Source organism: Leiobunum rupestre, chromosome 6 (genome assembly GCF_980474605.1).
Source record: "Leiobunum rupestre chromosome 6, qqLeiRupe1.1.hap1, whole genome shotgun sequence".
NCBI classification, from domain to species: domain Eukaryota; kingdom Metazoa; phylum Arthropoda; class Arachnida; order Opiliones; family Sclerosomatidae; genus Leiobunum; species Leiobunum rupestre.
This window is the reverse complement of record NC_143389.1, coordinates 63,195,855-63,208,929: the sequence shown is the minus strand read 5'-3', so window position 1 is coordinate 63,208,929 and position 13,075 is coordinate 63,195,855. Positions and strand designations below refer to the sequence as shown.

Below are 13,075 nucleotides of genomic sequence, written 5' to 3'. Positions count from 1 at the left end.
TGAAAGAACTAATTAATGAGCTACGGAAAAGAAATCGAAGTGATCGCGTGTCAGTGGAAAATAGCTGTCCTTGGGAGGGTTACCATTTCAAATATTTCAGTTACTTGAGGGTCTACTTTCAGAAATTTGTTTTATAGGATGTCTGAATCCGACTTTCAACCTAGCTTACAATCTTGAAATTTTCAAATTTGGTGAACTTCCTAGCACACGTTTTATATTCATCCAATTTTATATACTGAGAGACGAAGCACATGGAGTTACAATTTTAGAGGGAAAATATAGTGTAAACAACGCATACATTGCCAAGGACTAGTAAAGTTTTAGTTATATATAACCCGTATATAGACGTAAGCCCTAAGTAGATATAATATTTTACGAAAATTGGTATAACAAACTTTATAAAGTAAAGCCGGCAACCGAAATCCGCCTACAAATAACATCGTGTCTAAATTTAGTCGCTTTCTCTCTTAGACTTCCGACACGGGCATCTGCGAGTATCCGAGCGGAATTAACGACATCCGAATAGCCGGGGTCATCTTGTTGGTTCTCATGTTCTCCATCACCGGCGTCGGGATGGCCTTTGAAAACTCGGTGAGTACAATATTGACCTTGCCGTTGGAATAATTAAACGGGCAGCAGGCCCGTCGTCTACGCCAGCGAACGTCGAATGCGTTGATAAGACATCCCTCTATTTACGGTAAACAAAAGGGGCTGCCAGGGCGGAAAGAAAAACAGGCCGGTACCTTTCCACTAAGGATAGCGACGGGCTAAATAAGACATTATAGGGTGGCATCTTTTAATAACATTAGCGAGATAGTTGGTGAACAAAAATTTCACAGCCTGGAGGGCTTTGACTAGCGCTTCCTCCTAAAGTAATCGAGAGGAAATTAACCGGTAATATTTCTTTCTTTTTAATCCTTCGTGATTCGTCGTACTTACGAAGCCAATAAGCAGCGGAAAAGGGCCAAACCTAATTAAATTTCCAGAAGTGGTTGAGGTTAAGCAGCTGCATCTCTTTCCAACGGAACGATTTTCTACGGACGAGATTTTGTTTACCGCCAATTAATATATCCTCTCGGAGAAGGATTTTGTGGTACACGCGACGGCTCTTTTCCCCCTCATTCTAGCGGTGAATGGCTCGCTTTGGCCAGAGTGGCAAGGCTATGGCTTTATTATATTCCAAGCCGCGTATGTCTGGAACTCAAGGATATTGAGATAGAGTCTGCTGTTTTCGCGTGATTATAGATATAGGCTCGGAGGGAGTAAACACTAGTCCGAAACGAGAAGAGGCCAAATAGGGCCGCTGAACTCTTAATGGATCCTTCAACCAAATTTTGGCAAACTCAGAGTCGAGATGACTATTTGCCAAGTTTCTAAGAGCGTATATAAGGATTACATTCGTCCGATTTAAGCGAATGAGCGATGGCAACTGTTTTTAACATCAACTTTATATTTTGGAGATTATTAGGCCAGTTTTCATTTCAAATTATAATTTCAAAAACAGAAAAGGGTACATAATTTACAAAACGTGTTGGGAGGAGGTTTAGTTTGAGCGCCATAAGAGTGCACTCCTTTACATTCCATATACATCACATCGTGTTTTTAAGGAAAAATAACCACAGAATTCCATATACAAAACATCGTGTTTTTTAGGAAAAATAACCACAGAATTCCATATACAACAGATCATGTTTCTCAAGAAACCTAACGACAGAATTCCAAATACAACACATCATGTTTTCAGGAAAAATAACCACAGAATTCCATATACAAAACATCGTGTTTTTTAGGAAAAATAACCACAGAATTCCAATTACAACAGATCATGTTTCTCAAGAAACCTAACGACAGAATTCCAAATACAACACATCATGTTTTCAGGAAAAATAACCACATAATTCCATATACAAAACATCGTGTTTTTTAGGAAAAATAACCACAGAATTCCATATACAACAGATCATGTTTCTCAAGAAACCTAACGATAGAATTCCAAATACAACACATCATGTTTTCAGGAAAAATAACCACAGAATTCCATATACAAAACATCGTGTTTTTTAGGAAAAATAACCACAGAATTCCATATACAACAGATCATGTTTCTCAAGAAACCTAACGACAGAATTCCAAATACAACACATCATGTTTTCAGGAAAAATAACCACAGAATTCCATATACAAAACATCGTGTTTTTTAGGAAAAATAACCACAGAATTCCATATACAACAGATCATGTTTCTCAAGAAACCTAACGACAGAATTCCAAATACAACACATCATGTTTTCAGGAAAAATAACCACAGAATTCCATATACAAAACATCGTGTTTTTTAGGAAAAATAACCACAGAATTCCATATACAACAGATCATGTTTCTCAAGAAACCTAACGACAGAATTCCAAATACAACACATCATGTTTTCAGGAAAAATAACCACAGAATTCCATATACAAAACATCGTGTTTTTTAGGAAAAATAACCACAGAATTCCATATACAACAGATCATGTTTCTCAAGAAACCTAACGACCGAATTCCAAATACAACACATCATGTTTTCAGGAAAAATAACCACAGAATTCCATATACAAAACATCGTGTTTTTTAGGAAAAATAACCACAGAATTCCATATACAACAGATCATGTTTCTCAAGAAACCTAACGACAGAATTCCAAATACAACACATCATGTTTTCAGGAAAAATAACCACAGAATTCCATATACAAAACATCGTGTTTTTTAGGAAAAATAACCACAGAATTCCATATACAACAGATCATGTTTCTCAAGAAACCTAACGACAGAATTCCAAATACAACACATCATGTTTTCAGGAAAAATAACCACAGAATTCCATATACAAAACATCGTGTTTTTTAGGAAAAATAACCACAGAATTCCATATACAACAGATCATGTTTCTCAAGAAACCTAACGACAGAATTCCAAATACAACACATCATGTTTTCAGGAAAAATAACCACAGAATTCCATATACAAAACATCGTGTTTTTTAGGAAAAATAACCACAGAATTCCATATACAAAACATCGTGTTTTTTAGGAAAAATAACCACAGAATTCCATATACAACAGATCATGTTTCTCAAGAAACCTAACGACAGAATTCCAAATACAACACATCATGTTTTCAGGAAAAATAACCACAGAATTCCATATACAAAACATCGTGTTTTTTAGGAAAAATAACCACAGAATTCCAATTACAACAGATCATGTTTCTCAAGAAACCTAACGACAGAATTCCAAATACAACACATCATGTTTTCAGGAAAAATAACCACATAATTCCATATACAAAACATCGTGTTTTTTAGGAAAAATAACCACAGAATTCCATATACAACAGATCATGTTTCTCAAGAAACCTAACGATAGAATTCCAAATACAACACATCATGTTTTCAGGAAAAATAACCACAGAATTCCATATACAAAACATCGTGTTTTTTAGGAAAAATAACCACAGAATTCCATATACAACAGATCATGTTTCTCAAGAAACCTAACGACAGAATTCCAAATACAACACATCATGTTTTCAGGAAAAATAACCACAGAATTCCATATACAAAACATCGTGTTTTTTAGGAAAAATAACCACAGAATTCCATATACAACAGATCATGTTTCTCAAGAAACCTAACGACAGAATTCCAAATACAACACATCATGTTTTCAGGAAAAATAACCACAGAATTCCATATACAAAACATCGTGTTTTTTAGGAAAAATAACCACAGAATTCCATATACAACAGATCATGTTTCTCAAGAAACCTAACGACAGAATTCCAAATACAACACATCATGTTTTCAGGAAAAATAACCACAGAATTCCATATACAAAACATCGTGTTTTTTAGGAAAAATAACCACAGAATTCCATATACAACAGATCATGTTTCTCAAGAAACCTAACGACCGAATTCCAAATACAACACATCATGTTTTCAGGAAAAATAACCACAGAATTCCATATACAAAACATCGTGTTTTTTAGGAAAAATAACCACAGAATTCCATATACAACAGATCATGTTTCTCAAGAAACCTAACGACAGAATTCCAAATACAACACATCATGTTTTCAGGAAAAATAACCACAGAATTCCATATACAAAACATCGTGTTTTTTAGGAAAAATAACCACAGAATTCCATATACAACAGATCATGTTTCTCAAGAAACCTAACGACAGAATTCCAAATACAACACATCATGTTTTCAGGAAAAATAACCACAGAATTCCATATACAAAACATCGTGTTTTTTAGGAAAAATAACCACAGAATTCCATATACAACAGATCATGTTTCTCAAGAAACCTAACGACAGAATTCCAAATACAACACATCATGTTTTCAGGAAAAATAACCACAGAATTCCATATACAAAACATCGTGTTTTTTAGGAAAAATAACCACAGAATTCCATATACAAAACATCGTGTTTTTTAGGAAAAATAACCACAGAATTCCATATACAACAGATCATGTTTCTCAAGAAACCTAACGACAGAATTCCAAATACAACACATCATGTTTTCAGGAAAAATAACCACAGAATTCCATATACAAAACATCGTGTTTTTTAGGAAAAATAACCACAGAATTCCATATACAACAGATCATGTTTCTCAAGAACCCTAACGACAGAATTCCAAATACAACACATCATGTTTTCAGGAAAAATAACCACAGAATTCCATATACAAAACATCGTGTTTTTTAGGAAAAATAACCACAGAATTCCATATACAACAGATCATGTTTCTCAAGAAACCTAACGACAGAATTCCAAATACAACACATCATGTTTTCAGGAAAAATAACCACAGAATTCCATATACAAAACATCGTGTTTTTTAGGAAAAATAACCACAGAATTCCATATACAACAGATCATGTTTCTCAAGAAACCTAACGACAGAATTCCAAATACAACACATCATGTTTTCAGGAAAAATAACCACAGAATTCCATATACAAAACATCGTGTTTTTTAGGAAAAATAACCACAGAATTCCATATACAACACATCATGTTTTTCAGGAAACCTAACGACAGAATTCCATATACAACACATGGTTTTTCACGAAAGCTAAGCATACAATTATAGAATGACTAATTTTGGTCATGATGAACTTAATTCACTGAGATTTATTATTGAAGTTGCGGAAAACTCATGACTTTAAGTATAAAATTATACTTAGTCCTGAGTTTTCCGTAATTTCATTTATAAATTCGAGTTAACCATAGAGTTTCATATGTAACACAACATGTCTTTCACAAGAACTAATCACAGAGTTACAAAATAAAAAATACACAAGTTCTGAACAAGATAGTTGATTTAACTTAATTTAAACCATTACACGGTATGAATGTCACTGAATATCCCAAAAAACGTTCTTTGGAGTAAGCTTAAGTATAAAATAAGAAATATAGAGATAAAATAGAAAATGTAGTTCGAACTTCTCCATTATTAGGACGAAGTAGGTCGATCGGGGAATGGAAAATTACAAAGTGTACCATTTCGCATCCCTTCAATTTCAGTCAATATTCTAGGCGCTATCAGTACATTCTAATTCAAGCAAAAACCGCCTTCGATTTATCAATGAAAGTTGACTTATGGCGCGTATAAGCCAAATTTCGCGTTTGAATAAATCTGAAAAGAAACCTATAATAAAGCTATTGTTGTCTAAATGGACCTACAAACGCAAAAAACACTCTAGGGCTAAAAGCGATTTAAACAAGAAGGTATTTTTTCCTGATAAGATAGTGGGGCCAACAATTTTGCGAAAGCGCCAAAAATTACGTTTCCACAATAGAGAAAATAAGACCCCCCATCAGCATCCATCCTACACTATATTATATACCTCTTCCACCACGAACTCAACAAAACACGGAACGGGGAAAAAACAAGAAATATTATAGCTGTAGGTTAAGGACCCAAAATGGCGTGGGTGGGAGAGGGCCACGGGCGCTCTAAAAGGGGCTGAAAGATGGGGGCTTAGAATATTTACGTTGACCCGAATTACGGACTACATCATTCTATTTTACGTACTGCGAATGTGGAAGCGAAGTCATTTCTCATTTCCCAAGAGAAGGAGAAAAACTGGGAGGATGGAGAGCTGGGAGGATGGAGATGAACGGGGATGCCTGGATGAGACGCTTCTTGATCGAGACAGAAATAACATCGAAAGGAGAACGCGGAGGATGGGCTCGCAAAAACTTAATGATCCTGATGTCTCCAATCAATGGGCTACGCTCCGACAATAGTTATTTTTCCGACTCTCGCTTTTCGCGTCCGAGAATCCCCCGTTGTTAAGCGACTCCCTAACGGATAAACAAAGTTCCGTCGAAAGGGGGACTTATAAGCGTTAAGTAGTTTCGATAGACGGGTCGAGCTGAGGGAATGAGTCGAGCCGCTTTTACGGCGACTCGTCTGTGAAAGTGGCTCGGAATCAATCAAGCCCCGAGAATGCAAATGGGGTCCGCCATTCGACCACCCACAGCTTCGTCTCCGCTGCCACTCTCGGAGGGAAATGCGGGGAAGCTCGCCTATAGGAGGATGGAGGAGGGATGATGGCAAAAAATCTCTTTTCGGGCCAGAGCAAGGCCCGTATTCGATGAAATGACAGTGTCTCTCTCCGAGACGAAAATGGGAGAACGAAAAAGAAGAAAAATAAAGATGAGAAGAATCGGGCTCGTTTTCTTTTCAAAGTAAGATTAATCGTGGTCTTCGAGTTTCTTTAACACGACCGGCGTTTTCTCGTCTTTCATCGGAAGCAAGCATCCTGGGAAAAAAAAAAACCCTGGGATATTCTTTCCGATGTCTCTCTCTCTTTCGTATTACCTATAGCTTTCCGAGGAAAAACCAGAGGTTGAGACGCGGGTGAAATAACAAAAAGGCGTGGGAATAACACTCTTAGATAATTCGACATTTCCGTAAACAAAATTAAAACTGGTTTATTACATGGCGAAAATGGCAGTTATATTATTTTACTCTATGGCAATCTAATGTTTTTGGTAACTGCAGCAAGTAGGCTATAGCGAAATGATCAATTGTTTCTGCGTCAAATAAATGTAAAGAATGAGGTAAAACATTCTTCTCCGTTTATTATTGTTTAGCAAAAGAAAATTTAGATAGGGTTATCCGACCTATGTACTAACATAGGCCAAAATTAAAAACTGCTATTTATAATTTCATAATTACCTCGTTATCTGATTTAATTAATATTATTAACGGCGCGGAATAGTTAGTGGGTTGGTGTCGTGGTTAGCACTTTCCCTTCAAAGCAAGAGAAGTCGGGTTTGATCCCAGCTTGTGAAAATCGGAACAACTCCTTCCACGTTAAGTTTGCAAGTTATCTTCCAATTGTTTCCCCTTTCCTTAAAAAACTTGTTGAGGTTAGCGGTAATAGTTATTGTAGTGAGCTGGTGGCACAAGTGGCATGCAAGGCTTGCCACCACTCTGCTATGCAATGTAACCCACTTATCTTAATTAATGGCTTTAAAAGTCCCTAGATGGCTTAGGCCTTAGCTGATTATGATTAAGAGAATTTAATAATCTTTTTAAGAAATGAGTCTCCGTTTCGCTATCCTTATTAATTCTAAAGATTAGTTTTAATTAACCATTTGCTTTACGAAAATGGCTTGATACAAATTTAAAATTTGAATCCCAACTTAGTTTGATTAAAAATATTTCATTTGATTCAAATCGAATTAAAGAAAAATCGATACAAATAGATTTGATTCAAATTGAATAAAACATATTTTATTAAATACCCTTTGCATCGAATTGCATAAAATAAGCAATATCCAATCTTTTTAGAATCCATTTGATATACCATTTTGATAATCGTGATAAATACATACAGGATGTCAAAAAATGCTCTGACCTTGTTTTTTTCAAATAGTATTTCACATAAAATTTCAGAAAAAACGTTTGATTGAAAACGTATTAGAGTATTCTTGAAAACGAACAATTGAAGTTTGTTCGATCGCAAATGGCCAATTTTTATCTAAGCTATAAGGTAATTATGAAGACATGAAAAAAACAATTGTTATTACCAAACAAAATACCCTTTGTAAAAAAATTTCTGATAATATTAAAAATATAGGTTTATAAATTTAAAGTTTTAAGAAATGAAAAACACATTTCTGAAATAGTTCATTCCTCGACTGTTGACGTGACTTCAACAAATCAGGTAATGTCAATCCGAGGTTCCGTTAACAAGGGTGTCATAACATCGACATGGAAGTCACTGTCCTCGGCTTCTTTGTAGTGTACCTTCGATCAAACGTTCGCCTTGGTGTAAAGCATCCTTCACCATCACAGCTTTCATCTTTGCCGTGTGAACCTTTTATCTCCAGCATTTCATGATGGAAATAAGACTTTAGTTAACTGGCTCATATGCACATCTGAGGAAAATCCGGGTCTACTCGTATTGTCCGATGAATGTTCTTTCTAGAGAAATGGACCATTTAACAACCAAAAAAAAAACATTTCGGGAATGGTGTTAATCAACTCTGTGGATTATCTCATCACCACTAAGTACAATTTAAAAGTCTGGGCATGTTTGGTCAAGGATCATCTTATTGAGCCCTTTTTGCTTCGGAAGAACGAGTAAGCCTTTCATTAAATGACGAAATGACGAAGGAGTTGAACGACATTCCATTGTCGGATTATAGAATGGAATATCTAACTACCTTTAGCGATGGATTGGATGGAACCGTTCCATTCAGCGATCATCAAGATTCCTATACCTGGCATCGCACGACCTTTCCTTGTGGGTTTTAACGAGAAACAAGTTACAAGCATGGAAGATATGATATGGATGTCATTTCATAATATGCTTTATCGTGCTGAGACCAGATCTGTATTGCTGTGGAGGAAGGAATTATAAAACTATATACGCTTGAATTAAAAAAAATGAATAAATTAAATCTTTGAACCTTTAATAAACTGAAACGTAAGACTAACATATATTTCACACATTTTCTGAACACTCTCTGTAAAAGGATATTTTTTAGTACTTTCAACTTTGTTTTTTCATGACCTAATAACTTTGTTAAGATTGGGCTATTTTTCGCACGAACTAACTTTATTGGTACGAGTATTTTCTACCATGTTATCATTGAAAACCGTAAGGAGTTTGAAAGTTTTTAAAAAAATTACAAATTTAAAGGTAATCTGCAGTTTAATAAGTGTACCCTGAAATTTGCACAATCCCTTTTCGAGATAAAAAAAAAGCAATTTCAGAGCAATTTCAGACACCCTGTATAAGATGATTTCATAACACGGTTTGAACTAAAACACAAAGAAATGAGATTAAGCTGGATATCCTTAAAGGGAAGGTCAAACTACCGTCATACTATCTCGACAGTCTAGATCTTAGTAGAAAATCATGCGTACATCTTCCGCTGATATTTCTATACACCTGGCTTCAGACTATACAATTTTAATTTTCTACTATTATTATTATTAATTTATTCATGTCATAAGTATATTGTATAATGTTATACATCTACTCTAGTCCACATAAGTAAAGCTCGTGTGTGGAAGGGTATCATTCTGTTGCAAATATTAACAGCTTGTCTTTGAAAGCTGTGGTTCTACTTAATATCAATAAAAAACGTTTCTATACATAAGTAAATTAATTATAAATTAAAAGGATTAGTGCTTAATTAAAGCTTAGGATATCATAAATATATTCATAATAATGCTCAATGAGCCATTTACATTTTTTTCTCTTATACACATTTATATTTAAACAACTTTTAATATGATAATCTAAATAATTATAAAGCTTTGGACTTAAATACAAAAAATATTTTTGGCCAATAGATTTTAACATTCTTTCTACTTGCAAGTTTCCCTCCGTGATAGAACGAGAATTGTATCGATTAGACGATAATAAAATATGTACTTGGCATATAATTGCCTCACTGTAAGTACTACAGACTATCTCTCCGTAAGTGAGTATTAACAAAAGCTTGACTGTCCCCGTTACCTAGGAGCAACATACAAAAGGAGAACGCAGCTAGCCTTTAAACACGCTAACGAAGTGTTGCGTACAAATTTCCTTGGACTAGCCTTTACGCTGAACGTTTTACGGGTGGGGGGAAGACAATTTCCGAATTTTCCCCTTCCGACGGCAGCAAGCGCTAAAGCGTCTAACCAATGAAAATTGTACACAAGAAAATAAACGACTTTTGACGGGTTGCTTTCTCTTTGTGTGGGGTGCTGTGTTTGTTGCTCCTAGCTGTTAGTGTTATATTACTTTAAGAAAACCATACAATTTAGTTTTAATGATTGTCATTTTAATTATATAAGCATTAACTTTTCAAAGTTCTAAGTAAAGCCCTTTTCAGACGATGTTTATAAAAGTATTTCGACTCTGCTTAATAAACCAAAGCTTAATTTTTACACTGAAATATTTATGAAAATAAAACTTAAATAAATGAAATCGGGTTTCGTAAGCGTCGTCTGAACAGGTTATTTCCGATCACTAAGCCTATCTATAATTAAGGATGAAAAAATTAGCGAATAAGTAGATAAGTTCATTAAGAAATGGTTGTTCTCCATTAAATTTATTAAAACTTGTTATTCTCCATTAAATTTATTAAAAATTTATTTTTAGGCCCAAATTGTCCTTTTGATAATTCTACTGGCAGCGTTACTAGACTACTTTGTGGGAGCTTGTTTGAACCCAACTGACGAGCAGCTGGCCAAAGGCTTCACTGGATGGCGAGGTGAGAATGCGCATCAAAAATATTGACGCTTCTTTCTAAATTGTCTGGTGAGTCGAGTCTTTACCGTAAGCGCGAAGCTACGGGAAACTTCGTTGGAAAAAAGGAAGTCTCGCCAAAGTGCAACTGAAAGGAAGTATAGTTAACAACGTACAATCAGTTCCCGCGTTGAACGGGGAACGTTGCAAAGTCTCTAAGGATCTCATCTCCATCTCTTTAGTTTTCTTTAGCGTCCTCCCTCCTTCGCAACGGACAAAGATTTAACGAGAAGCCGCCTAGTCAGGAGATTTTCGCCCAGACCTGGCGCTGATGGCGAGAGTGGTTTAGCTGGCGCGACTTCACCGATTACCATATAATCGAAGCGGACACCGAGAATAGAGAGGCTAACTTTATCTTACGATAAACAAGGCTAACTTTCTTTCGGGAGCGAGAGCCGTCCAGAAACTGATCCTTTAAGATAAGCGGAAATACGCGCTTTAAGAAAATTCTCGGCGCGGCATTCGCGACGCGTCAACCCTTTTTTGTAGCGGAGACTCCCGATTTTGGAAGCTGAATAGGGACGAAGGAGATTCCGCGGAAAGAGGGATTAAAAGAAAATGATTCTGTCGGCCAGATAAAGAGCGGCGAGGGGAAAACGACGCCTGCCGGGATGACAGCGCCGACTTTACAAACTAAGCCATACACGCCAGCCTCATCTCTCGTTGGCCGCGTCAGACACTTTTTAGTTCATTTTTCGCGTCCGCAGCCGTGTACGGAAGCGAAAGGCGTCAAGTCGATAAAATATTTCGCCCTCCTTTTTACGTCGTCACACGCTGTGACGCAAAAAGGCAACTTCCCAAGGTATAATCCTGATTAGAAAGGCGACGCAAAATTCCGTATTTAGGCTAGAGCGAAGTGATTTATTTTGTAGCCCGAGCCGACGCTTCAACTTTTCCGATGTTTAATCAAACTAACACGGCATTGCTGTCAACGCAATCTGACGGTCCTACTAAGCCGATGTTTATGCTAAAGTACAACAGCATTTCTGTATTGTTTGACTGTTGAAAATTGAAATACGATTCAAAATAATCCCTTCATATAAGCTCAACAATAGCAATTTGATCCCAAATAATGAAGACTTTGACTCTCTCGTCTTCGAAATCAAAGATGAACATTAGCAAAATAGGAGTTGATTTTGTCTCAACTAGTTGGATATCTAAAGATTCAGTTTGAGCGACAGAATGACAATAATACATTTCAGATCTATTTTTGCTCGTCGAAACAATTGCTCTTTTCGATTGAAAATAAGTCTAGGGTAAACCAAGAACTTTTTCTTTAAGAATATTCACGAAAAATAGTGTTGGTAACACATTTTTTTAGAGGGAAAAGGGGCTTTCATTCGGGTTAAAATATTTGTAGCTCATAAGAAACCGAACCTTCGGGGAAAAAACTTATTATTCTAACATATCCCTTTCAAAAACATAAAAATATTAATATTTGAATATTCAACTAACAAGTCCCCTTTCAGAAAGGCGGAGTCTATTAAAAACGTAAAACACTGTGATTGGCTGTTAACGATCTAAATAGCCGTCGTGCGTGCTGGCGTTTGATGCGTTACTCGTAGAGGCATGTTCGCCTGTCTCGCACGAGCCCGGGGATAGAAACCTGGTAGCTCCATTGTTCATTATCAATATTATAATTTTGTATGCATTTATGATATCCATTATAAAGTGTTTGTAACGACATAAGCTACGCGCAGAATATTTTAAAAAGCGGTAAAATGAAATCTTAAATGTATGTTTTTAATTACAAAAAATTATAGTAAATGTCTATTGTAGACACCAGGAATATAACCCCGTTCTCAAGGGGTGGGGTGGAGGAGCGAAAATAGGCTAAATTCTGGAACGTACATACGTAAATGTAACGTAAAAATGTTGCGACACAGGGTACAAAATGTAAATGTAACGTAAAAATGTAAATGTTTTCTGCCATTTGTAACCTCAAAGTCAGATTTCAAACGAGAAAATATTAATAACGATAAATATAAATGGTGTCTAAAATACACTTAGCGTTGGTGTCACCCCGTTGTAGTTCGCTTATGGGCTGACAGTGAACGTAGAATATTTTACGATGTAAAAGTAAAAAATGTTTAATTTCACTACGTCATGTTTACCCGCATGTTTACCCTATTCTTTTACATTAATATCTTAACGTTTCAGTTTAAGTTTCGTTTTTCGTGACATTCATCCCAGGTTTAATGGTAGAGTTGAATATTCAAAGGTGAAATAAATTGATGGTAGTATCATAGAAGTTT

The 13,075-nt window shown here is 35.8% G+C and overlaps 1 protein-coding gene across 1 annotated transcript in view; it reads left to right on the top strand.

Moving 5' to 3' along the window:
* The window catches only part of LOC149942923 (solute carrier family 12 member 2-like), an 86,308-nt gene that overhangs the window by 39,754 nt on the left and 33,479 nt on the right, over positions 1-13,075 (top strand). Inside the window, exons 6-7 of the mRNA XM_090177502.1 lie at positions 472-591; positions 10,674-10,785. Coding sequence (XP_090033628.1) covers positions 472-591; positions 10,674-10,785 — 232 coding nt within the window. The remainder of the gene's footprint in view (positions 1-471; positions 592-10,673; positions 10,786-13,075) is intronic.